Below are 24,712 nucleotides of genomic sequence, written 5' to 3' on the forward strand. Positions count from 1 at the left end.
AGAGATATACATTTTATTTAATTGTTCTTCTCACTGCATCTATCATTTCTATTTTTTTAAACTTTTTTTTAGGATGTTTATATTTGAGAAGATTGACGGCAATGATAGCTCATTCCATGAATTTGAAATTACTGGTTCCACTTATGAACCCATTGGTGATGTCTTCCTGCATGGGCAGAAGATAAAGGCCAGTGAATATGACACATTACATGAATTGGCTACTATCTGTGTTATGTGCAATGATTCGGCTATAGATTTCAATGAATTCAAGCAAGCTTTTGAGAAAGTTGGAGAGGCCACAGAAACTGCCTTAATTGTGTTGGCAGAGAAGCTTAATCCCTTTAACGTCAGCAAAATTGGTCTGGATCGTCGTGCTGCTGCCATCTGTGTTCGCCAAGAAATTGAAACCAAGTGGAAGAAAGAATTCACTCTGGAATTCTCCAGAGATCGCAAATCCATGTCATCTTACTGTGTTCCTCTAAAAGCTTCTCGCCTTGGATCTGGGCCCAAACTTTTCTGCAAAGGTGCCCCAGAAGGTGTCTTGGACCGCTGCACACATGCTCGCGTCGGCACTCAGAAGGTATGTGTTCGTGAGAGATTGACGTAAAAATGTTTGTCCCATCACATTATTTTCTGCATAGATAAAATTATCTTAAAAATTAAGTTATTGTACACAAAGCTCATTAGTTGCGTTCATATTTGTATCGCAAAAGTGTGTTCAGTGAATAATGCTTTATGTGAAGTGTATTCACAACAGCCTGAGGCAAGTTGGAAAGTTATTGTCTGGTACAGAGATGTTGTTTATACAAGTGAAACTTAGCACTTAACTTTGGTCACCAGTGCTGCACAAGAGTGTAAGTTAAGTGCTAACTTGCTTTTCTACGTATATACACTGTAAACCACTCTGAAATGCATGGCAGAGTGTACATCCCACTAGACCAGTTAATAGGACTTTTTCCTATTCCAATCACATACAGATCATTGAAAAAATGGTTGTTTAAATGGCTCTTTGCATGCTGTAATTAATCTAATCCTATCCTCAGGTACCATGTTTGAGTGATGTGTGGGGAGTGTTGGAGTGATGTGTGAGGGCTTTCAGTGTTGTCCTAGAGTCACCAATGAAAACCAGTTCTCCAAACTTTGTCAGTAGACTTTATTGGGATGTCTTCCATCTATCTTAAAGTGTCTGCCAGTGCAGTTCTTTCAGCATCTCAGTGACACTCTCCCGTGGATCAGACAAAACCTGTAACCATTCGTGCTGCTCTTCTTGATATACATTAAGTAGCCGCTGAGAGTCCTGCTTGGTATGGGTCCTGCACACTTCAGCACTATTCTAGAATTGGTTGCATAAATGATTTGTAAGCAATCTCCTTTGTAGACTGATTACATTTCTCTTCTGTTCTACCAATAAACCAAAGTCTGCTACTTGGCTTTACCCACAACTGAGCCTATGTCGTCATTCCAATTCACGTCCCTACTAACAAGGGACACTCCCCACCACACTCCCCCTCAGATTTAGTGGTACGATGGTCCAGTGGTAGCCCGTCAAAACCTGAACACAGATAAAGCATGAAAACAGTATGGTGGTGTATTAAATTGTGAAAAAGAAGCAAAATAGAAACAGAGAACAGTCAAAGTGTAACATGTGCAACATGAGTGCCTGTGAATATCAGTGGTGTCGTTCTGTGGTCATAGTGTTGGACTGGGAAGGGGGAGATTGATGTTCAAATCTCCCATGGGCCACATATTATTTGTTTATTTTCCACAAAATTATGAACTGTCTGTCCACACACATATGTACCTCCTATTTGTTCTACGCATGTACCGCGTTATGAATCTTGCTTTCCATTTTGGAAATTGTGTCTCTTGAATTCCCTTGTTGTAACAGTTCGCACCTGTTTGTTTGCTATTTTCATTTCTGTGAGAGGTCTATGTGGCATCTTGCCATCTCAATCTATTCATCAAATTTACTTGTGATGGTAATATATTGTTACCACAGGACTCCTATTCTATAACGAAGGTATTGTATGACCACTGAAGAACACACATGTCAGTGACCAGACAGAAAGTTAACAATGTTGCGAGGGGGGAGGAAAAAAAATAGGGCCAGAGGGAGTTTTGAACATGGGGGGGGGGGGGGGGAATTCCACTTCGCAGACAAACAGCGTGCCCACACAACCATGACATGATGCTATGATTCTTGAAATTTGCTTGATGTTGCTTCTGTTGAGCTTGAACCATTCACTGTTTCTATTTAGCTTTTTTCCCCCACTGTTCAGTACACCTTCTTCCTGTTTTCATGCTTGATCTGTATTCTGTTTTTAACAGCCTATCCATTAAGCCATTTTAGCACTAAATCTGAGGGATTGCAATGGGGGGAGTTCCCTTGTAAATGTTATAACCAAGTATTTGTAAGACTTGCAGACTCCACCTGTGATTCAGTAATATTATATTCATAGGAGACTAACTTTTTGTTTTGTGAAGGACATCGTTTTACCTTTTTGAACATTTGAAGCATGTTGCCAGTCATTGCACCAGTTTGAACTCTTATCAGGGTCTTACTGAGTATTTGTACAATATTATGAAAAGGATAGGTTTGCTAATCGCCATATAGCAGAGATGTTGAGTCACAAATAAGCACAATGAAAGGCTGTTGCCCAAAAAGGCCTTCATCAGAATTAGGCAATAGTCATATGCGCGCACGCACGCACACGCGCGCAATGCGCGCACACACACAGACACAGACAGACACACACACACACACACACACACACACACACACACACACACACACACACACGGTCTCTGGCTCCTAAGGTCAGACTGGGCAGCTAGAGAGTGTGGTCGCGCGCGCGTGTGTGTGCGCGTGTGTACGCGCGTGTGCGCGTGTGCGTGTGTGTGTGTGCGTGTGCGTGTGCGTGTGTGTGTGTGTGTGTGTGTGTGTGTGTGTTTTGTCAAATTCCGATGAAGGCCTCTTTGGCCAAAAGCTCCCTGAGTGTTTGACAGTCTTTTGGTTGTGCCTATCTGCGACTCAGCATCTGCACTACATGGTGGGTAGCAACTTGTTTTTCTCCTAATATTGTAATTATTTCATCCTGTATTTTTCAGCTTTGTTCAGATTGTACTTAATTGTAGATAACAGCATCATCTGCAAAAAGTCTGATGTTACCATTAATATTACCTGTAAGATCATTAATGTGCAACATGAACAGCAAGGAATGCAACCAACTTCCTTGGGGTACATCCAAAGTTAGTTCTACATCTGTTGATGATTCTCCATCCAAGATAACATGCTGCAATCTTCCTACCAAGAAATTCTCAACTCAGTCACATATTTCATCTGATACCATGTATGATCGTACTTTTGATAATAAGCATGCATGTGGTACTGAATCACAAGCTTTTCGGAAATAGAAATGCTGAATCTACTGGACTGCATTGATACATGGCTTTCAGCCCGTCAAGTAAGAAAAGTGCCAGTTGGGTTTCACATGACCTAAGTTTTCAAAATCCAGGTGTGGAGAAAGTCATTCTGAGATATACAATATTATGTGCGAATATTGTACAATTACATGCCAAGCATATTGGGACAGGAGTTTTTTTTTATCACTTCTGTTACTCTTCTTGTAGACAGGTGTGGTCTGTGCTTTCTTCCAGCTACTGGACACAGTTTTTTGTTTGAGGAATCTACGATAGATTATGGCTGTAGAGTGAGTATAGAATCTGATAGGGGCTCTGGGGCTTTGTTCAGTTTTAATGGTTTCAGCTGGTTTCAACACCACTGACACTGGTATCTGTTTCACTCATCCTTTAAGTGGTATGAGAATTGGAACAATGCTCTTGGGTTTTCCATTGTAAATAACATTTGAAAACAGAGTTAAGCATTGCTGCTCTCGCTTCGCTGCTCTGTTTGATTTCCTGTCTCGTCCATGAGTGACTGGACACTGGTGCTACTAATAGCCTTTAAATGTAACCAGATTTCTTTGGGTTTTGTGAAAGGTCTTTTGACAATATTCTTCTGTGGTAGTCGGCGGAGGCTTCACGCATTGCTCTCATGATTGCCAAATGCATTTCATTCAGCATCTCTCTACCTGTAGCCCTATGCTTTATAACTATTACGCAGTAGTATCTGTTTCTTTAGAAGTTCGTTTACAGTGACTGTATACTTTGGAGTACATGTCCCATTATGAATTTTTTTACTGGGAACGTATCTACCGGAATATGGTCAACTACAATCACTGTTGCTGCAATTGCCTCCTGGTGACTGATACCAGTTTTAACATGGACTTCCTCAAACAGATTATGACTGTTTGTTTCCATTATATTTAATGTATTTCCAACATGAGTGGAGTTCTGAACTATCTTTTCTAGATAGTTTTCAAAGAAGGCATTTAGTAAAATTTTGCAGAATGTCTTGTCATGACCACCACAAACAAAACTATAACATTTTGCAGAATGTCTTGTCATGACCACCACAAACGAAACTGTAATTTGGCCTTCTTAAAAATAATTGCGAAGTGATGGGCTCTTTAAATGGACTTTGGTGCCAACATAAGAAGTTTTATTTTAGATGACTTATTGCCAATGAAAGTTTGATCAAATTTGGTAAAGCTGTATAAAAAATCTGGTCCTTGATTTTTAGTAGTTAATAAATGCTTGATCTTGTTCAAATGAAGAAGTACCTATGTTGAGGATGATACATGAGGATGATGATCCAAAACTGGAACCACAGATGATCACCAAGAAGGTTCACAATATGTCATTTAGTGAGCTGTAATTAAAGGTAGATGGTGCCACAGAAAGTACGAAAGGGAAAAGTGCCGTACATTTTACTTAAACAGTTAATTATAACAGGGCCTTACGTAAGTTGCAGCACATTTCTTAAATGTGAAAACCTGCTGACTTCTTAGTAGAGAATTAATCAAAGTATGAATTCTTGTAGACCAAATGGATGTAATAAATGTCTGAGAAGCAGTGTAGGTTGCAAAATTAAGGGAAAAAGAATCTTCATCCTGTGTGCTCACGAAGATGCTTTGACAATGGAAAACTCAAGGGACAGTTGCAACAAGGACACTGTTATCAAGTTTGACACCTTGAGACTTTAAATTTATTCTCAAATCCAAAGAAATTTATGGATTATGATTTCTAGAGCCCAATGAAGAAGTTATGGGATCCATACCAGGTTGGATTAAAGGAAGACATCAAAGCATTTCAGAGGCAGCCTGCTAGATTTGTTATCGGTAGGTTCGAACAGTGTGCAAATTTTACAGAGATGCTTCAGGAGCTCAAATGGGTATCCCTGGAGGTCCCATTAAAGAAGTAATGTCTTTCCAGCCATATACCGTCAAGCTGGTAGGAGGGCAGAGTGAGTCTCAGTTTAGAATATTTTGGAATGGATTTTCAGTTCCAACCTTACAACCAAGGGAAGCCTACCAAACCCTTTGTCAATTCCATCATATAATAAAATATAGAAGTTAATCTATAGCTTTGAGAACATGATTTAAATTTTAATTTTGAATTTAGTTTATACTAGAGCTAAGTAAACTCCACAAAAAAGTATGTGTACTTAATGCAGAGTTTTGAATGGTACCAGTGTGGTTGTCCATAATAGTATCATAACTGTGAAAACGGCATTATAGACTGTTGCATTGAGTACCTTGGGCTTTGCCCTTACACTGATTTCTGCATAGTAATGAAATTTCTCCTAAATAACTGATATTTTACTGCATGCATCAGCTTTTTGGAAATTTTAACTTAAAAAATTGCTGAAAGAAAATTGAGTAACTTTCAGCAGATTAACACAGAGTATCTCATAACTTATATTAAAAGAAAATATTAACAAATTGTTGATTCACTTTGTTACATTTTATTTTATTTGCACACATATTAGTGAGCTTATGTTTGCATTGGACCTCTTGATGTAGATAATATATCGTACTTGTACCACATGCAGAACTTGTTTATTTTTAGAAAGTGAATATATGTATCTGTTTACGTTAAGTCCTCAAATCAGGGTAGTATGTTGTTATTTGTTAATAGTAAATCAGTTTTTTAATTCCTTAGACCTTATTCTTAAATGGTTGAGTTTGACACATTTAGTGTTACTTGCACACTGATATATATGTAACATAGTTATTTTCTTACAAGATGTGCCATTGTTAAGAGCTACAGAATCCACATTTTTATGTAAATGCTCTTGAGCAATTACAGTAGTGAACTATATACAAAGTATAATTTTTATAAAAAAAACATTTATTTGGCAGGTGCCTTTGACAGCCACTCTGAAGAACCGCATTCTGGAGCTTACACGGCAGTATGGTACTGGGCGTGACACCCTCCGTTGCCTTGCTCTGGCTACTGGAGACAGTCCTATGAAGCCTGAGGATATGGATCTTGGGGATTCTACTAAGTTCTACACTTATGAGGTGAACTTGACATTTGTAGGTGTTGTGGGTATGTTGGACCCTCCACGGAAGGAAGTGTTCGATTCTATTCAGAGGTGTCGTGCTGCTGGTATTCGTGTCATCGTCATTACTGGAGACAACAAGGTAAGATTTAAAATGTGTTATGTATAGTTTTTCATACATGAACACCCTAATCTGATCATGTTAAATAAACATATACTGCATATCTGGATTATTGAGTAGTAATCTATTTATTATCATCATTAGCGTTATGAAAAATGAATTATATTGTGAGTGCTGTAGTTCTGTTGTTTGATTACTCACCATGCAGTGGTCTTATTTAAATAAAATAGTCAAGCTGTTATAAAATTTTATTTTCTGTAAAAGGAAATAATCAACTGTAGAAAAGTATTCCCACAGGCCTTGAAAATATTTTTTCCGTGGGATTTTTCTTGTCTACTGAATCAGGTTTAATTTTGTTAACACAGTATAAATACTACCATCAAAACTACTGTTCTTTCCTGCAGCAAATATGTCATCAAATGATCATTCATAGAGTTTTTTTCAAATACAAATAATGAAGAAAATTGTAATATGAAAGTAGAAAACTTTGATTTTTCACTGCCAGAGTAAGTGATATGAGGTACTGCAGAAGACTTAGAAATGAAAACTGTAGAAATCAGACAAAGAAGTTGAAAATATTTCTTTTAATTGAAGCTAGACAGTGTGAAATTAATGCAAAATAATCTTATAACACTATAATTATAAATATTTTTGTGCTGATGATGTGATTATGCAAGATCATGTTCATGTTAGAAAAATTACTGACTTTTGTGATTTCATAAGTTACATATTTTAATATCATAACTATAATTGTTTATTATGATAGAATATCAAATATTGAAAGGAACTATGGTGTATGGAAAATAAGTATCCTAAGTATGAAACTGCATAAGCGTTCTATAAACTTATCACCCGTAAACTTGGAAGTTTTGTGTGTGTGTTTTTTGTTTTGTTTTTTTTTTTTTTTTTTTTTTTTTTTTTTTTTTTTTTTTTTTAAAAACATTCAATATGTTACAGTCCACAGCTGAAGCAATTTGCCGACGTATTGGTGTATTTACTGAGGAGGAAGACACAACTGGCAAATCATACTCTGGTCGTGAATTTGATGACTTGTCACCAGCTGAACAAAAAGCTGCTGTTGCCCGGTCTCGTCTTTTCTCCCGAGTTGAACCTGCCCACAAGTCAAAGATTGTGGAATACTTGCAGAGCATGAATGAAATTTCTGCAATGGTATGTTAATTTATTTTCAGATGGTATGCAAACAAATGTTATTGAAAGAAGAGTACACTGTATCTCCATTATTGGCTTGTCTGATACAGTGTGTCTTCTCTGTAGACAGGTGATGGTGTGAATGATGCTCCAGCACTGAAAAAGGCTGAAATTGGTATTGCCATGGGTTCTGGAACTGCTGTAGCCAAATCTGCATCAGAGATGGTATTAGCAGATGATAATTTCTCCACCATTGTTGCTGCTGTTGAGGAGGGTCGTGCAATTTACAACAACATGAAACAATTTATCCGTTACCTCATCTCCTCTAATATTGGTGAGGTTGTCAGGTGAGCTCTTTTATAAAATAAGCATATTTTTTAAAAAAAGTGAAGTAAAACAACTCAAGATATCTCATTTATCCTCAAAACTAATAATTTTTTATTATGTTATAAAAAATCTAAATTCTAAAATCAGAAAAATTTGTGAATACATCATCAGTACCAAGGCAAGGTACCTTGAAGAAAACATTTTAATGCTAATTTGTTTTTCCACTATCAAAATTACAGAGGTAAAGCCGTCATCAATTTGAAGACTGGTTTAAACAACTCAGTGCTGTACTGTGGTCCTGTTAGGGCTGGTGTGACATTAACTTCCTCCAACCTCGGAACTGATTTACCTAGCCAGTTATGGTGGGAGGGGGGGGGGGGGGTTCCCAGTTTAACATGGACTCAAAAGGACAGTGCATCTCATATATCTCACTACCAATTAACTGAAAACTAGCTACGTATAGGTCCAACAATTGTCTAATGTTTACAACATAGTGAAATGGAAATGTTTACTACACAGTGAAACAGTACTTTATAGCATTAATTTGGATTTCATTATCTTTGTCACTGGTGTTGGCCAACAAATGTGACAGTGCACAGATTGATTTGTGTTAGCTAATAGTGATTTGGGCCATGACTTCAAATATTCACAGCAAGGAAGTAAGTGTAAATAAAACACACCACAGGCTGAAAGATTTGCTGCTGTCTGAATAGGGTTTACTGAGACAGTTTTTTAAAAAAATTAAAATATAAGTAAAAAATGCTAGCAAGCTCACAGTTTTCACTATTAAAAACAAACAGTCAAGCACATAATAATATGAAACCTCTCAGTTATTCACTGTATTAAGCATTGTGGAATATTAGATAACACTTGCTAGCAACATCCTTCTTTGTACCTTAATTATTGTTCACCTCACCAACTTTTCAAGAAAAAATTCTTCTCTCAAGAAGCTTAAGGTTATTTTATTAATAACAATTTTCACTTTTTTCTTTCCGCAATAAGTTCACTGTTTTTATACACACACAATCAGAGAGCAATACCTGTAAGAATAAACGACTACTTACAATCTGCATGGTTACTTATGGTTTTCTTAGTAGGAATCTCTCTTCACCAAATCTAATCCCATTATCATGATGATATTCATTACAGGTGAATGTTTTTTTTTATAGCTGGATAAATTGTAGTATTTTTGTTTGAATGTAAATGATCACCACATTGCATTCAGATTACAAATGAAAGTGATCTATTCACAGTATCTTCTTGACTGCTGCCCTTGGGCTTCCTGAAGCACTCATTCCTGTTCAGCTGCTGTGGGTCAATCTGGTTACTGATGGTCTTCCAGCTACAGCACTGGGATTCAACCCACCTGATCTTGACATCATGAACAAGGTATGGGCATTACTAGCAGAGATACATTTTTTAATATTATTGTTAGTCACTCGTATGTATTTATGTACTTGTATGTACATAACAAGCACAGCCATCTGTAGTGTCACAGATGACAAATTTGCCACCAGTCACCATGTAAAGTTTTGGTTTTTTACGAACCTCTGATAGTAGTAATTGATGAATTACATAAACTAAACATACCACGGTTGGTAAACACTGAGACATTTAGTGTCTCTGCATTGTAACAATGCTGTGCTCATCTCAGATATATAATTGTAATGCAGACAGATAAACATATAGGATCTGTTGTAAAAATTGTATCCCCACTCTACAATGAAAATAAAATAAATAAATTAAAAAAAACTGTTTGAGACTTGTCCAATTGGTATCTTTGTAATATCGTGCTGTTCTGGATAGACTGAATAGTCCTAAGAAATGATATGTCCATTTTTCTTAAACATGGTAAGAAACAGTTTTTGTAGAACGCATTGTAACGAGAGATCACAGCATGTTCGTGCGGCTTATTGTGTAACTTAATAGTAAGATACAGCAGTAACTTGCCGTGGAAAGACTTGGGTTCGTACATTTAATTTCTTTATGGAGAACCAGAAGTACAATCAGGAGTTTAATGCCTTAAAACAACAACAATAAAAAATATCTAATTATAGCTAAGCCGTGTGTGTGTGTGTGTGTGTGTGTGTGTGTGTGTGTGTGTGTGTGTGTGTCAAAACATGAACCCAAATTATTACAAATGTTTAATGCCATTTTACAGCCACCTCGCAAGAGTGATGAGGGTCTGATCTCTGGATGGCTGTTCTTCCGCTACATGGCAATTGGTGGCTATGTGGGTGCTGCGACTGTCGGTGCTGCTGCATGGTGGTTCATGTATTCTCCTAATGGTCCCCAGCTCTCTTACTACCAAGTTGTAAGTTGAAGTTACTTGCTTTATATCTCATGCAAGTTAGTGTTGGGTACCTGTCTTTTTACAGTCTTAATATCTCTTATAAATAACGTGATGGTTGCAAAGATCTACAGAAGTTCATGATCTGAAAATTCTCCCTAAACAGGCACACCTTTTTTTACTCAGTCATTGCTCTGCTGACACTTTCAACCTATTTCGAAAAGTATAAATGTTACCATGATGAGGAGATATATGTGAAATTGTTTTGACAAACCATTATAAGAGTTCAGTTGGAGAAATTTCACAATATTCTTGCCAGGCTTGAATTAATGCCAAGCTGTGATTTTGTGTGTGTGTGTGTGTGTGTGTGTGTGTGTGTGTGTGTGTGTGTTAGAAGTGGTCCTGAAGTAAGTAATAATCCAGTGTTCAATCATATTGTTTGATAATGAAATATTTGTTTTCAATATTTTCTTCTATAAGAAGCTGTACTTGTTAATTTTATAACCGTAAACTCGATACATAGTTACACAATACCAGGATAGACAACACTGTGACTCACTGGTCGCCAGAGGTGACAAATGAATGGCAGATACAAGCAATAAATTAATTTATAAATACAGTGAAACCCCTTTTTTACACTGTTGAAGGGTAAAATGTGGGAAAATGTAAAATGTGGTAAATAACGTTTTAAGCTGTAAGTTACGTACAGGTTACCCCCTTGCATTTTTTCGCTTTGTGTGATATATGTAGGTAACAAGCATCAAAAGACTTGTCAGGGACTTGTTTATTATCCAATATAAACTGCTGATGTAACTGGCACTGATAACTGTCTGGGAAGTAGGAACATTTGACTCAATTTCATTCGTCATAATCGATGTTCCTGAAATTCTGCAGCTGTCATTCATTATGTAAATAATGAAATACTGCACTAGCTATGTAGTTTTTCATGCATAGCATGACACGTTTTGAGAATTTTTTCTCATTGTCAAGTGCAAATATATACACAAGTATTTTGTAAGGGGTTTGAAACGCGTGATTCTGCATCTCTTGCACTAGTCGTCTTTTTGAGGTTATCAGGTACTGTGCCTCCTCGGTTATGTGGGAAAATGCAAGCTCGCTCACTATCTCGCGCGCGCGCGCGCGCGGACACACACATTGTTTGTATGTGTAATATTGCAAAAAAATACATACGTAAATGCTGCACTTGACAGGAAGAATAAATTATCAAAACACATTTTGCCCAGCATGAAAAAAATACATAACAGTTGCTGTGTTTAAACTAAACATTTGAGCAACGCACAGTGAATGATGGCGTCAACTAGCACTAAACGCTGAAACACGCTAAATATGGTTCGACAATGGACAAAGGTGTCTCAATGATCACAACAGTCACGAAACTGCATTCGCATAGTAGAGAGAGTTTGGAAATCTTTGTGGTTGGTTATGATATCCTTATTGGAACAAACCTAATTACTCCCATCAGCCACCACGCCAAGTATAGCTAGGCAGCGGCGAGAGATGCGGCATAAGTGTCCCAACTTTACATGTTTACCAGTTAAAATCCACTGAATAGAGTGCCCAGGTGTCAAGAAACTTAACCATGTAATATTTGTAAACACTCCTGGACAGCCAACATTATGCCAGCGTTATTATTATTGTTATTATTTTTATTTATTTATTTCCCATGAAATTTTTTTTGTAATGCATGAATCGCAGGAATGATCAATTTGTTGACGCAGAATCGGGTGCAAATTAACATTGTGGACATAGGAAACTTGACAGGAAAAATAAAAAAATGCCGTAAACAGCTGGAAAACGTTAATTCTGGGAACGTAAAAGCGGGATTATACTGTACATCTTAAGGACAAATATTTCTACTGCATGCTTATATTGCTGGGATTCCCAAACATTTACTCCATTTTGAGAATCCTGATATAATACTTCGTGTATTTTGAAGGTTAATACTACTTTTAAAAAATGAGAAAAACTTGTTGTTTTCAGTGATTACTTCATTTTAAATCATCAGTAACAACACAGGAAAAAAAAGATGCCATGATATTAAGTTTTTTGCAGAGCAGTTACTCGCTTCCTATGGAACACGATTGTTCCACAGAGCACACCTTGTTGTATTGAAGCTGTGAATTGAGTTTGTATTAATGTAATGGAAGTACATTTTCTTTATTGTCTTCTGAAATGCATTAACATCATCTTTTTTTATCCCTTCAGAAATAGTGTATGTATTTCCTGAAAGGATTTAAGACAGGTTCTCAAATGATGAATGTTATGTAGAGGAAGGTTAGCCTTAGAGCTTTTAGAAGTTTATCACTATCAGAAACAAGTGTTACTCCATTGCAGACTCACCATTTGGCTTGCATTGGAGGTGGTGATGATTTCAAGGGTGTTGACTGCAAGCTTTTTAATGACCCACACCCAATGACAATGGCCTTGTCAGTTCTTGTCACCATTGAAATGCTCAACGCAATGAACAGGTATGTTTTATTACAGCTCCTATTTCTGTTACCTATATAACAGGCAAATAGATTTTGATGTTTGACGCTTTACTTGAATTGCAGTTTATCAGAGAACCAGTCCCTAGTTGTAATGCCTCCATGGTCCAACATTTGGCTGATGGCTTCCATGGCCCTGTCTTTTACGCTTCACTTCGTCATTCTTTACGTTGAAATTTTGTCTGTAAGTATGATAAATATTTAGCATATGTTCATAAAATAAAAACCCTTTGTTACTAATAATGAAGTGGATTAACTACCATGACTACTAATAATTCTAGCAGTTACCATGTCATTGGTGTGGAAATAAGAGGTTGTAAAGGTGGTCAGGGCTTTCAAGTGATGATAGTGGCCCACATAGGTGTTATTGCTTAGAAGTGACTGGGTTACTCACATTATCCTTAATTATAGCTTATTGTTCATGGATAGAGCAAGAACAGTAAACTGCCAAGAGTAGTTTGAGTTGGGGCACTAAAAACTTTTTGCATTAACTGAGAGAAGTAATTGCAAATCAGTGAGAAGATACATTGTCCACCATCCAGATGAAGTGGAGAGGAAATGGAATAACTGCTGAAGTTGACAAAAGACTAAGATAGTGTTATGATGCTGCGAGACTTAAAAGCTGTTCTGAGATGCTCATCGCCTCCGCTGCGGCAGGTGAAATTAACTGAGGATATGCAAAATAGGACTAATGTTTAACAATGCACACATTATTAGTTGTCCCAGGAAGGAAATACATCTGCAAAATTGGAAAGATTTAGGCTGCACTAAATTATAGTGAAGCAAAATCACAAGAACTAAAGTGCAATTACAACTGCTGTGTATCTGGCATCGGTAGTGATTGCAAATAGTTTTGACCAAGTGCAACTTGAAGCACAAGGAATTTAAGCATGTAATACAGGATGGGGCACAAGCTGGGGAGAATGAAAGACAAAGTACTGAGCCAGGAGGTCCATTTGGCATGACTCTCTTCTTTAGCGCAAATGAAACAAGGAGATTGTAGGCAGCAGATAGGATGTTATCTAAGAGGAAATGGTAACCTAAGAAATCTTGAGTGACTAATAAAAATAATGATCTAGAAAAATACTGGGTAAAGAGATAAGTGCGGATGGAGGTGTAATGAAGTTAAGCAAAAATATAGACTTTGGAGAAAAAATTAGATGAGGTTTTTAACAATAGGAGGAATTGCATCAAGTTTTTACCAAAAGTGAAATTTCCCTTTTATTGACACTCTGAAAAGCATTTGACTGCATAAACTTCACAGTAATTACAGTTTTCTTCTCCACTTTGATTATCCCCATCTCAGTTAGGTTAGAAAGAAATCCAAGAACCAGCTTGACACGAATTATTTGATTTCAGTGGTGGAAAGAACTGGAATGCTTATTCACCTTTCAGTATTTTTCATACAGTTGGCTTCATTAGAGTTTATAAACTGTAGGTCAAGTTTTATACAATAATGAGTTACACACATGGTCACAGAAAATAACTGGCTTATGTAAGAAGCAAAAGGTTTTCTTAATCACTGAGGAAAAATGTATAATGATCTGTTTCTAGGAATTCTTCATTTGAATTGAATTCATTATAATTTAGGCATATATGTGTGATAGGCAGAGCCAGTTCAAGGCCCAAACAATACAAGCAGCTGTTTGGTGTGCCTATCATGCCCAAGTGCAAAATTTGTAAATAGGGTGTATCATTTGTAATGATAACTGAAATGAGTGAAAGTATATAATAATAGAAGCATGGTTAGTGTAAACATGAGTCAGCAAACTAGCTATTTACAAAATAATTGTGATTGTGTGGTTACGAGCTGCCACTGACTTCAGTATGAAATGTTGTACTAGTTAGTATAAGTGTATTTGAGATGTAAACTTTCTGATTAAATTTTCATCTAAGAGGGATGAAATTTCACCCAGGGCCTACCTCAATAATACTTAAGCACTTAATGTGTTACAAGATAGTGATTAGTTTTCTTCCTGCAAAACCTACAACCTGGACATTGGAAGAGATCAGTATAAATTTAAAAGATTTTTGTATTTATCACTTTTTGATGTCAGAGAACTAAGTTGTGAACAATAGAATTAAAAAGTCCCTTTGCTAAAAGAAAAGAAAAGATATGGGAATTTTATATTTTCACTTTTTCGACTCAGTTTAATAAGCAGAACATTTTTATCAAAGCTATAACAATACAATAGTTCTAGTTCTTTCTGGTTCCACTGAAAACATTTTCAGTCTCAAGAAACGGAAACAAATTTTTTCTTGTAATATTTAGCATTGCAGTAATATTCAAGAATTTATTCTATTGCGATGAATGCCGCTGTATAACTTATTTTAAAAAAGAAAACACAACCTCTTTTCACAATGTTAGATTACCAGGAGCCTAATGAAAGGCAACAAATTTGCGTGGGAGGGTCACCAAATTGTGTCACTTGTTCGGAAAAATGTCCTTGAATGAGCCCTGGTGGTATTGTATGAGCTTGGAATGTTAATTCATTGACAGCTTCCCTTCGTAAATAGTTATTGTTATTATGGCTTAAAATAAGTCTTGAGGAAGGCCAGTTCTATAAGTAAATGTTACTGGTATTGTGCACATCATATCACATATTGAATTTTTCCAAATTTTCTCTAGCATACTGAGACTTTTAAAGTACTTTCTGTAGGACCTGGTGGATGCTAATCCTAATAGATATCTGATTTCTGTCTTTCTTCTGCCATCTGAAAATACATTTAAGTCTTGTTTAATTACCCAAAAGCAATATTCCGTGGAAATTGAAGAAAGCAGAGTACAAGTGGAGTTACAAATATCTGCTCATCCTGTTTCTTAATTTATGCAGTTAAAAAAAGTACAGAGGGGAGTTGGCTGCACAGATAATTTGTATTTCTTTGCCAAGAGATCTTTTAATATAAGACTAGGGAACAATAGGAACAATGTTACAGGTTTTCACTTGATAGAAATTAAACAGCAAGGAAATGTTTTGCAGGGTCATAGACTTTAAAAAAAAGTAGTGGAAACATTTTGCCTTGAAAACAGTAATTAAGTTCATAACTGCATAACATAACTATGGAATCAATTGTTTGAGAACTAATGAAACAATTAATGATGTTGAAAATTATGATACAGAGTTTATGTATCTAGATTATGTAGCTCAGAACAAACCCAAGTTGGTTGTTTTTTAATTGAAGAAAACTATTAAAATCTACATTAAATATGTACTGTATTTATCAATATAATTGAAATACTTACTAAATATATAATTTTTTTTTCTCTTAGACTGTCTTCCAGGTGACGCCACTGTCAGTTGAAGAGTGGATAACAGTATTGAAGTTTTCCATTCCAGTCGTTCTTCTTGATGAAACGCTCAAGTTTGTCGCCAGAAAGTTCACAGATGGTGAGAGCCCCTTCTTAACCATGCACTGGATTGTTCTTATGTGGGGGGTGTTCTTTGGTTTGTTATATATATCCCCGATTTAAAAATCCATTGAGTGATTGATTTTTAACTATCCAAAACCCTTTTATTCAACTTTACCCCCAACACCATGGATTGCTTGAACACTAATTTACAAAGCATGTGACATGTAGAATGCAAAAGTGATTCACTGTGTTATTTTGAAAAATGGTGGAAGTCGAGTGAATATGTTTTTTGTCCATTGCGCTGTTGGGGGATGAAGAGATTAGGGAGAAAGCGTGTGCTGTAGATTGTGCCACTGAGTTTGAAAGCTCAGAGTGAAATCAGCTGGGATCAATGCATTTTTGCCCTTACAGTGAACAGTACAAAAGCCCAGAATTTTGTAGGTTATTTTGTACAGTGTGTAGTGACATCGCTGAAGTGCGTTTTTGATACATTGTCCCCGTTGCATTTGTCAAGTGTAATGGATTTTTTTTTTGTAACTGTAGATATGTGCCTTTTTTAAAACCCAAGCATCTTTTTTGTGGAAAGAGTATTTTTTACATCTGGATGCTTCCCCATTTTTTAAAAAGGTTGCTGTAAGCTCTCAATTTGTGCTAAGTTATGTGCAGTACTTAAAGAATGGGATCAGATATGTGAACTTGGTTTAAACCTGTGACAATAATTACTGTTCAGGAAAGGGTGGTGAGAGTTTGTTTTGATCTGTATGTATAAGCACAGTAACGAGCTTCCTAGTTTTTTTATGGTCTTAAGTTGGTAACTAACATTGCACTGATTGCTAAGTTGCCAAGAATCTCGTGACACGTTGTGAATAGTCTTATCAGTGCTGCAGTATAATTTTATTTATTGTGTAGTTATAAGATTTGGCAGATGAAGAATTATTTATTTATTTAGAAATTGTCTTAGAGGGTACTTTATTTCTCATGTTTGTATCTGAGAAGCAGCAGTTATTTTTTAAAAAAAGGAAATATTAGAATAATTGGGAGATCATCAGTCACTTGGTTACCTATGTACAGTAAATCTACGTCAACACATTGTTTAAATCCGTGCCTTATATTTAGTAAGTAATAACTTTTATGTTTTATATCAAGAGATCATTGTTTACTTCATGATGCAGGTATTTCGAGGTCAAATTGGAACAAGAATTTATTAGTTTGGGTCAAGAAGTCAAAAAGTAAAAGTGCATAAGTCTACATGGACCTTTCAAAAGCCTCAGCGTATAAATTTGATTTTGCCTGTTTTATTGCTTTCATCCACAACCATCTTTCCCACCTGCAAGAAGCACTTGAGTTATGGGGCAAATGCAGACTGTTGCTTGATTTGTTCTGCGTCCTTACCTTTGCATGCGGCACCTGAAACCTGCTAATCCTATGGCACTTCTTCCTGTATTGAAGACTAGTATGGACTGAGTGCTACAAGAAAAAAAAATTTGTTTTGCTTTTAAAGTTAATGAACAGTTAATTATTGTGCATGATGATTTTTTAAAGCGCAACAAAATGGTAATATTAAAATCAATTTTGAGTTTTCTTTGCAATTTTATCTCCCAAAAAATGCAGGTAACAAGTGATTTGAGTGTGAATTATGACTTTTGGAAAGACAAAATTTATTTATGCTGCATGATGATTAAATTATTTATGAAATCAGAAAAGAAGTGTTTAGGTGGTTGTTATTTGGGTGTTGATCATCGGGCAAGACTCGGACTTTTGTAAGTATGATTTTTGTGTGTATCTGTGTGAGAAAGACATTAAATCTGCAGTCCTTGAAAGGATTTGCTAGACGACATAGTATTAATTCTTGTGATCGAGGTGTCCTGGACCCTGTCCTAAAAATGTGATCAGTCTGCTCACAAACTACTTTACTGAAAAAAGGAGAATTTAAATAGGTAGAGTATGTTGCATTTCCATCTCTTCCAGTTGTGTATGATGGTTTCTGTAAGTAGTATACATAAGAGCAAAATGACTTATTGTCGTTTGTATGTTCCCTTCATTTTGAACTGGTGTGTACCGTACACGAGTTGACAAATTATCAGAAATTGGAATCCAATGCCATGTACATATTTCATAATGTAATTGTGAACCTTGTTACAAAGAAACTGTTACTAATAAACAGATATTTTAAATGTGTTGTGTTTGATGAATGCCTTATATTAGTTTTGTGCCTATTCCTATTCCTTTTAATATCGATGCAAAAATGATCACTGCCTTAAGAAAGAACTCCTAATAATTCAAATGGTACTGAGAAACATACATGATGCTGTAGGCAATTTCTATCAATTCAATATAACATTTCACCCTCATCTCTGTTTTTCGAAGTTGATGCCTGTTACATTTGCTGCCTCACTAGAGCTTACTACAGTAATTCCTCTGTAGGATTTGGTATCAGTCTTGCAGATTAATTGAATGAATTACATGGCATTAAAATGCTGTACACACAGATAAATTTTGATCATCACCCAAAACCAGGTAGCACAATTCTAACCAGCATCTCTCTCTTTCTTCCCCCTCCCCTGTCCAGTCTAAGACAGTGCTCATTTTCTAAAGTTGAGCAGTTAATTGTATCATAGCTTCCTTTTATATTTAATTGTAGAACTGATCAAGTGGAAGAAGCAGTCAATTTTCGATACTATGAGTCCTGTCTGTTAATTGGTCCTTGGTGTTTTCCTTAAAGTTTAGATTTTGTGCTACCAAAAGATGGTAACACAACAATTTCTATATTATAGCCTACCTTGGGCTTCCATACGAATTAATTTCTCCTCCTATCTAAATGTCTTTGGCAGGTTTTCATTTGAATTGTATTCTACATGCTATTCTGTCATGTAGTATGAGACTTCTAACTTACTACATTACTAGCATCTTGTATGTTTCTCTCTGCTATTTTCATCACACTTACAACATAATTTGGACTTTTAATTCATTTTACAAATTGTATTCTCTCAGAGTTGCAAATGGTAATATTTAATTGGCCAAGAAAACTTTCAACGATCTTGATTACAATAAAAATACAATTTTATTGTAAATCAAGCTGATAATTATTTGGTTCTGATACAGTTAGAATGTGATTACTGGAAGTGAATCATTTTTGCCACCATTTTTAACAGAAAGCATGTACTTGAATGTAATCCTGAATTATTTTAAAACATTACTTAACACATTTCATTATTCCTGTAGAATTATAAGCATGAACTGCAACATCCCTTACCAAATTTTAATGCAGTTCTTTAAAACATTCCTCACACTACAGAGTAGAAAAATAACATATGTCAAAGGGAATTTGAAGAAAAAACACTTAAATTTTCCAGTTATCATATGTATTTTATTGGCTAAAAAATCGGAAATGTGACTATAAAAATGTATGAGGTAATATAGGTTCCAGTGAGAGATGAATGTTAAGAAATATTTGAGTTTTTTAAATGCTCAGTACTCTGTGCAGTTTCTAGATTCTATCTGATTATTTATGCTTTTATAAACCTTGGGCACTGTCTGATGGCAGATTTTCATTTAGGAATATATCTTTCCTTAGACTTTTATCATATTTTGTTAATATCAGTGGCCAGCATTTGTAAGACCACCTTCTGTAGCTAGAAACACTGTCCTTGTACACATGTCTCTGTTGCATTTTTTATTAAAAATATACTGTTCAGTCATATTATTGTTAATTTTTGGGATTTAATTGATTCTTACATGAATCCTTTCAATGCTCTGACAATTTTCATTTTTGATTCACATTAGAGGTATCATGATCACCAGCAGAATATTTAAAAAGTTTCGAAAGGATACTGAAATTCAAATGCGGTGTTCTGGCATATACAATGATACAGAATGTAAATGTTTTCAAGCAATATAAATCTTGCTTTATGAATATTTCCTGGGTCATGGAAAGATACTCCATGAAATGGAGCTTCAACAAGAGACTCTGCAGTTCTAGAAATTTAGTATAATCTTTTCTTGGCTGCTGTATTTTGAAAATATCTCAAACAGAATCTGAGACTCATTCATATCAGTTTGCACCACATGTTGCTTGACCATTTCCTGCTACACTCTGGTTGAGATTTCATAAACACCGCTTGCAGACTGACTTCCCCCAAGATTGATATAGTGAGAGCTGTGTGTTCACAGCCCATCTTTCCATGAAACATTTCTGAAAATAATTACATGTAATGTATGCCTGCAAAATAAAGACAAGAGGTCTTTATCAAAAAGCTTTTCAGTCAGAACACACACACACACACCTAAAAGTGCCTGCATTTGATTGTGTTGTCAAAAACTAATACCTCCTATTTTCTGTTAAATGACCAAAACAAGTGGTTTTTTCCCTTTCATTTTCAAATACATTTGTGTATAAGATGTATGTCAAAAGTCCATACATACATGTTACTGAATGCTGAATCACATGTTCATTTCATTCTTCCTCTTCATGGCTGTTTCTGCTCACTTGCTTTCTCAAATAACTGGTGATCAGTTCCATGCATCAACTTTGGCCCTTTTTCCAGTTGTTAACTGATGAAAATCTAGCATCTGCATAGTAATGAACTTCATAGCTTACCATGTGCTATGTCTGCAAGTTTGTTTGTTTATGAACCTCCAGTGACCATCCAGCATAATTTCGCAGTTGCTTCCATTGTTGATACAGAGCTTGTAATTTTGGTTTGCAGTTTCACAGCCCCTGTTACAGATGCATACTTTTTCCAAAAAATCATCACTTTTCACACATGCAGTGAGGTACTTTGATGTACAGTTAACTTACACATTTGCAAATTTTAAATGTTTGTTTGACAGATGATTGTTCACCTCCATTTGTTTCATGTGCATATTACCTAAGAAAGATCAAACAGTGGAAAATCCAGAATGGAATAGTGACAATATTATGAAAAAAATAGATTTCTTCACCACATAGTGGAGATGTTGCATCGCAGAAAGACACAACAAAAGACTGTAATACCTAAGTAAACATGTTATCTCCTGTAAAAGACATGAAGACGAAAACATTGCTTATGCCACTGTTGTTACATTCCCACAAAAGTGTGAGAAGGCTGGGGTGAATCACTTTTGTTTGTGAAAAGCAACAACTTTCACTGCCCCCCCCCCCCTCTCTCTCTCTCTCTCTCTCTCTCTCTCTCTCTCTCTGTGTGTGTGTGTGTGTCCTGTGTTCATTGACCCTTCATGTAATTCAACAGATGTGAGCTACGAGATAAGAATGCAATCAGTTAATTTAAATGAAGTAAACAACAGGTCTACACCAAGTAATAAAAGAGAAATAATATTTTGTGAAGTTGATGGTTTTATTTTTTTTTTCCCTAATTTTCCAGTTCTGAAGGCCCAGGACAACCCTTTCCCTTTATCCTACTGACCCCAAATGTCACACAACCGATTTTTACATAAAACCATTCAGGAGGAACAACCTGTGAACATTTTAGCAGAAAATGTGAGAAGCACCTTACAAGAGCTAACCGTAAAATACTTACACATGCTCAAAATATTAAGGGTTGCAAAAACTTGATGATATCGGAATATGGGTTAATCTCATCATAGTTTATCAAATAGTCAGTATATTGAAGGAATGGAATTCTTTTTTAAATTCAGATAGCATATATAAATTCGCAAAACAAAAGACTGTATAAGTGGGTGATATTAGGAGAAACAGCATAGTTGTATCATTATGCTTGTATTTTGAGGTACACATCAAAGGCACACACAAACACCTGACTATTGACACAACTTGAATAGTAGGTACAGTACTGGCCTGCAGCTGTGAATGTTACCTGGGAGTTCTCTGTTATGTAATCCACAGATATCAACAAACCATGAAAATGTTTGTCATCTGTTTTAAATTATCAAAGAAAACTTAAGGGATACATTGTGTGTAGAATGAGATGTACTGTTTCAAAAATTTATGTGGTGATGCCTAGTAAATACAGCAAAATAGTAGTTATATATTACCTTTCTGCACCATTAAAATGTCATGATTAGATCATAATGCCAAAACATCATATGTTTATTATAGAGAGAGTAGGGTGTCAGAATAGTTATTTCCAGAAAAGACTGAATTTATTAAAAAAAGACTTTTTAATCTTGTTACAGTTTAAAAATGAAGAAAGTGTCCCCAATATTGGTGTGGCTTCTCTGCAAGTAGGAGATTGCCTGTGGTTCAGAAACAGGCTGCTGTATAATTATTACGGTTTTTAACAAACCTATTACAACTTTTTCTAAGAGAAGGTGCTGTTGCTATCAGTTTCGAAATTTTTAATGTTTGTTGTTGTGAAATTATCTTTGAAACTGTAATTTACTCTGCAGAAACCTGCCCAGAAACAAGTAGTGGGTGGGTGGGTGGGTGGCTGGCTGGCTGGCTGGGTGGCTGGCTGGCTGGCTGGCTTCCTGGCTTCCTGAAGTTATATTTCTTCTAATAGTAATTCTGACCTTGTTCAGAAAGGATCTTATTAAAAAAAAAACTGAACGATTTTTAGTGAGTATATCACGAGAGAATCTATAAATCCACTGGAAACAGCAGTTTTTGATCCTCTATACTAATTACACCAGCTCACTTTTACTAGTCCTTTAAAGCTGCATGTTTGTTCAATTTATGTGCCCTATTTCATGGTAATGCAGTAATTTCCCTTTCCCACAAATATATTTAGTTAAAAGGTGTTGAGTGTTACACGGCCCAAGTTGTCATCAAACGGCAATACAGGACCAGCTTTATATGACATCACTGAGTTTTGGAGTTACTCATTGCCTTCTCAGAATAAAATTTCATTCATAAAACAGGTGAGTGTCTTAATATATTATAAATAATAATTTAAACCAGGTGAGTCATGCTACAGATCATAGCATTTTTGATGTTATGCGCTATTTATGCATATTTTTAGAATGGTTGTAACATATAACTTGAACTATTCGGCACTAGTTCTTCTGGAGACTGTTTCAAAAATAGATAAAATTTTTGTGACTTACCTCTTTCCATTTCAACATCTTAGTGCATAGCTTACTATTGAGATGGCATTTTTAGTTGAGTTTCAAATATCTGAACAGTCTGAAATAAGGGAAAAATGTAAACAGAGGTCGTGTTCTTTGTCTTTAGGGGTAGTTGAAACAGTGTCAGTACTTCAGTGACACTTAGAGGTTTAAATAGATATCACACAGTTGTGTAAGAGACGTGTAACAGAACAATCAGTGACTAATCCAAATCTTTCATTAAACAACACAATACATTCCCCTTTACTCTTCGGAGCTGGCATTCCCTTTGCCATCTGCCCACCTGTAAACCATTTCATCCAACCACTTGCTGTAGTTAATGTGTAATCCGAACCACAGAGAAACTTTGTATTTGTCATACTCATCAGATGCTACTTCAGATGGTCATCACCATCTTGAGTGTCTTCTGGAGCTTTTTATTACCAAATTGAAATGTATTTTCTATCACATTGAAAGACGAACATTCCAGAATAAATGTTGGCATGCTTTCTGCAAAATGTTGTCCTGTGGTAAATTGTAATGGGTATCCACATCTTCCGACATGTAGTACTCTTAAATGAAGTCTTTTGTGCACAGAGCTCAAAGTGATATGTCATACATTAATTTATCGCAATTTTTGATAAAACAGAAGTACAGTGGTTTATCTGACCATCTCAATGGGCATCACATGCTTCCAGTCTGCCAATGGCTCTCCATTGTACTGTGGATGGCACATAATGCCTCAACATAGCCAAGTTGCTCATCCATGGTGCCTTCTCGCTGCTCACAGCACTAACGGCAGTCCTAATCAGGTGTTTCATTTTCTGATGTTGTCGTATGATGCATACCGACTTCAATGCTGTTGATTTTTTTCGTTTTCCAGAAATGAATGTGCTTCAGAACAACCTTGTACATGCCAGTCTAAGTAGCATCATACTTCTGCATGAAACCTTACTATCTTAACTTTCACACTTGTTTGTTAAATGTTCTCTTTGGACATCCTATGTGAACTCCAGCCCATGACATCTGTAATGTGCTACTATTATATTTTTAGAGAATATCTTCAAATATTCAAATTTCAGATCACGTAATTTATGAGTTCTACTTAATCGTGAATAGAAACTGTTGTATTTTGCTGCAGATGGACAAGCAGATTAATGTATAAACATAAAATATGAATTATTCAAGTTTTGATACACACAGATTTTCTTTGGGGAAGATAGATACAAGCTGAGAAATTAACTTTCTTGAATTAAAAAATGATCTTACCATATTATGAATGTGTGAGAGAGTAAGTGTAATGTAACAGCCAAACTCAAATGATAGTAATAATAATAATAATAATTATAATAATAACAACAACAACAATAATTATGTGACTATACATTGTGCATATATCTGTTTCCTCCAGTAATCTTTATTTGATCTGACCAGGTCTATATTGGAAAACTATAACTATCAGACATTTTTCATGGATAACATATCATATACATGAATATAGTTGGAACACGTGTGCATAAATCTCGAAGTTTCACAGAGAGTTCGTTTTTATTTTTGG

General features: G+C 35.8%; 1 protein-coding gene across 5 annotated transcripts in view; it reads left to right on the top strand.

Moving 5' to 3' along the window:
* The window catches only part of LOC126248773 (calcium-transporting ATPase sarcoplasmic/endoplasmic reticulum type), a 91,752-nt gene that overhangs the window by 62,632 nt on the left and 4,408 nt on the right, over positions 1-24,712 (top strand). For 3 of the 5 annotated variants that reach the window (XR_007545539.1, XM_049950159.1, XM_049950167.1), the window contains exons 11-19: positions 73-580; positions 6,264-6,548; positions 7,485-7,697; positions 7,803-8,023; positions 9,257-9,392; positions 10,165-10,317; positions 12,649-12,782; positions 12,867-12,984; positions 16,072-16,189. Coding sequence is in view for 4 of the 5 variants with exons in the window: in XM_049950159.1 (XP_049806116.1) it covers positions 73-580; positions 6,264-6,548; positions 7,485-7,697; positions 7,803-8,023; positions 9,257-9,392; positions 10,165-10,317; positions 12,649-12,782; positions 12,867-12,984; positions 16,072-16,189 (1,886 nt within the window). In the remaining variant the exon portion in view is untranslated. Of the gene's footprint in view, positions 1-72; positions 581-6,263; positions 6,549-7,484; positions 7,698-7,802; positions 8,024-9,256; positions 9,393-10,164; positions 10,318-12,648; positions 12,783-12,866; positions 12,985-16,071; positions 18,327-24,712 lie in introns of those variants that run through there. The other 2 variants (XM_049950142.1, XM_049950151.1) reach the window with 1 other exon arrangement.

Source organism: Schistocerca nitens, chromosome 1 (genome assembly GCF_023898315.1).
Source record: "Schistocerca nitens isolate TAMUIC-IGC-003100 chromosome 1, iqSchNite1.1, whole genome shotgun sequence".
NCBI classification, from domain to species: domain Eukaryota; kingdom Metazoa; phylum Arthropoda; class Insecta; order Orthoptera; family Acrididae; genus Schistocerca; species Schistocerca nitens.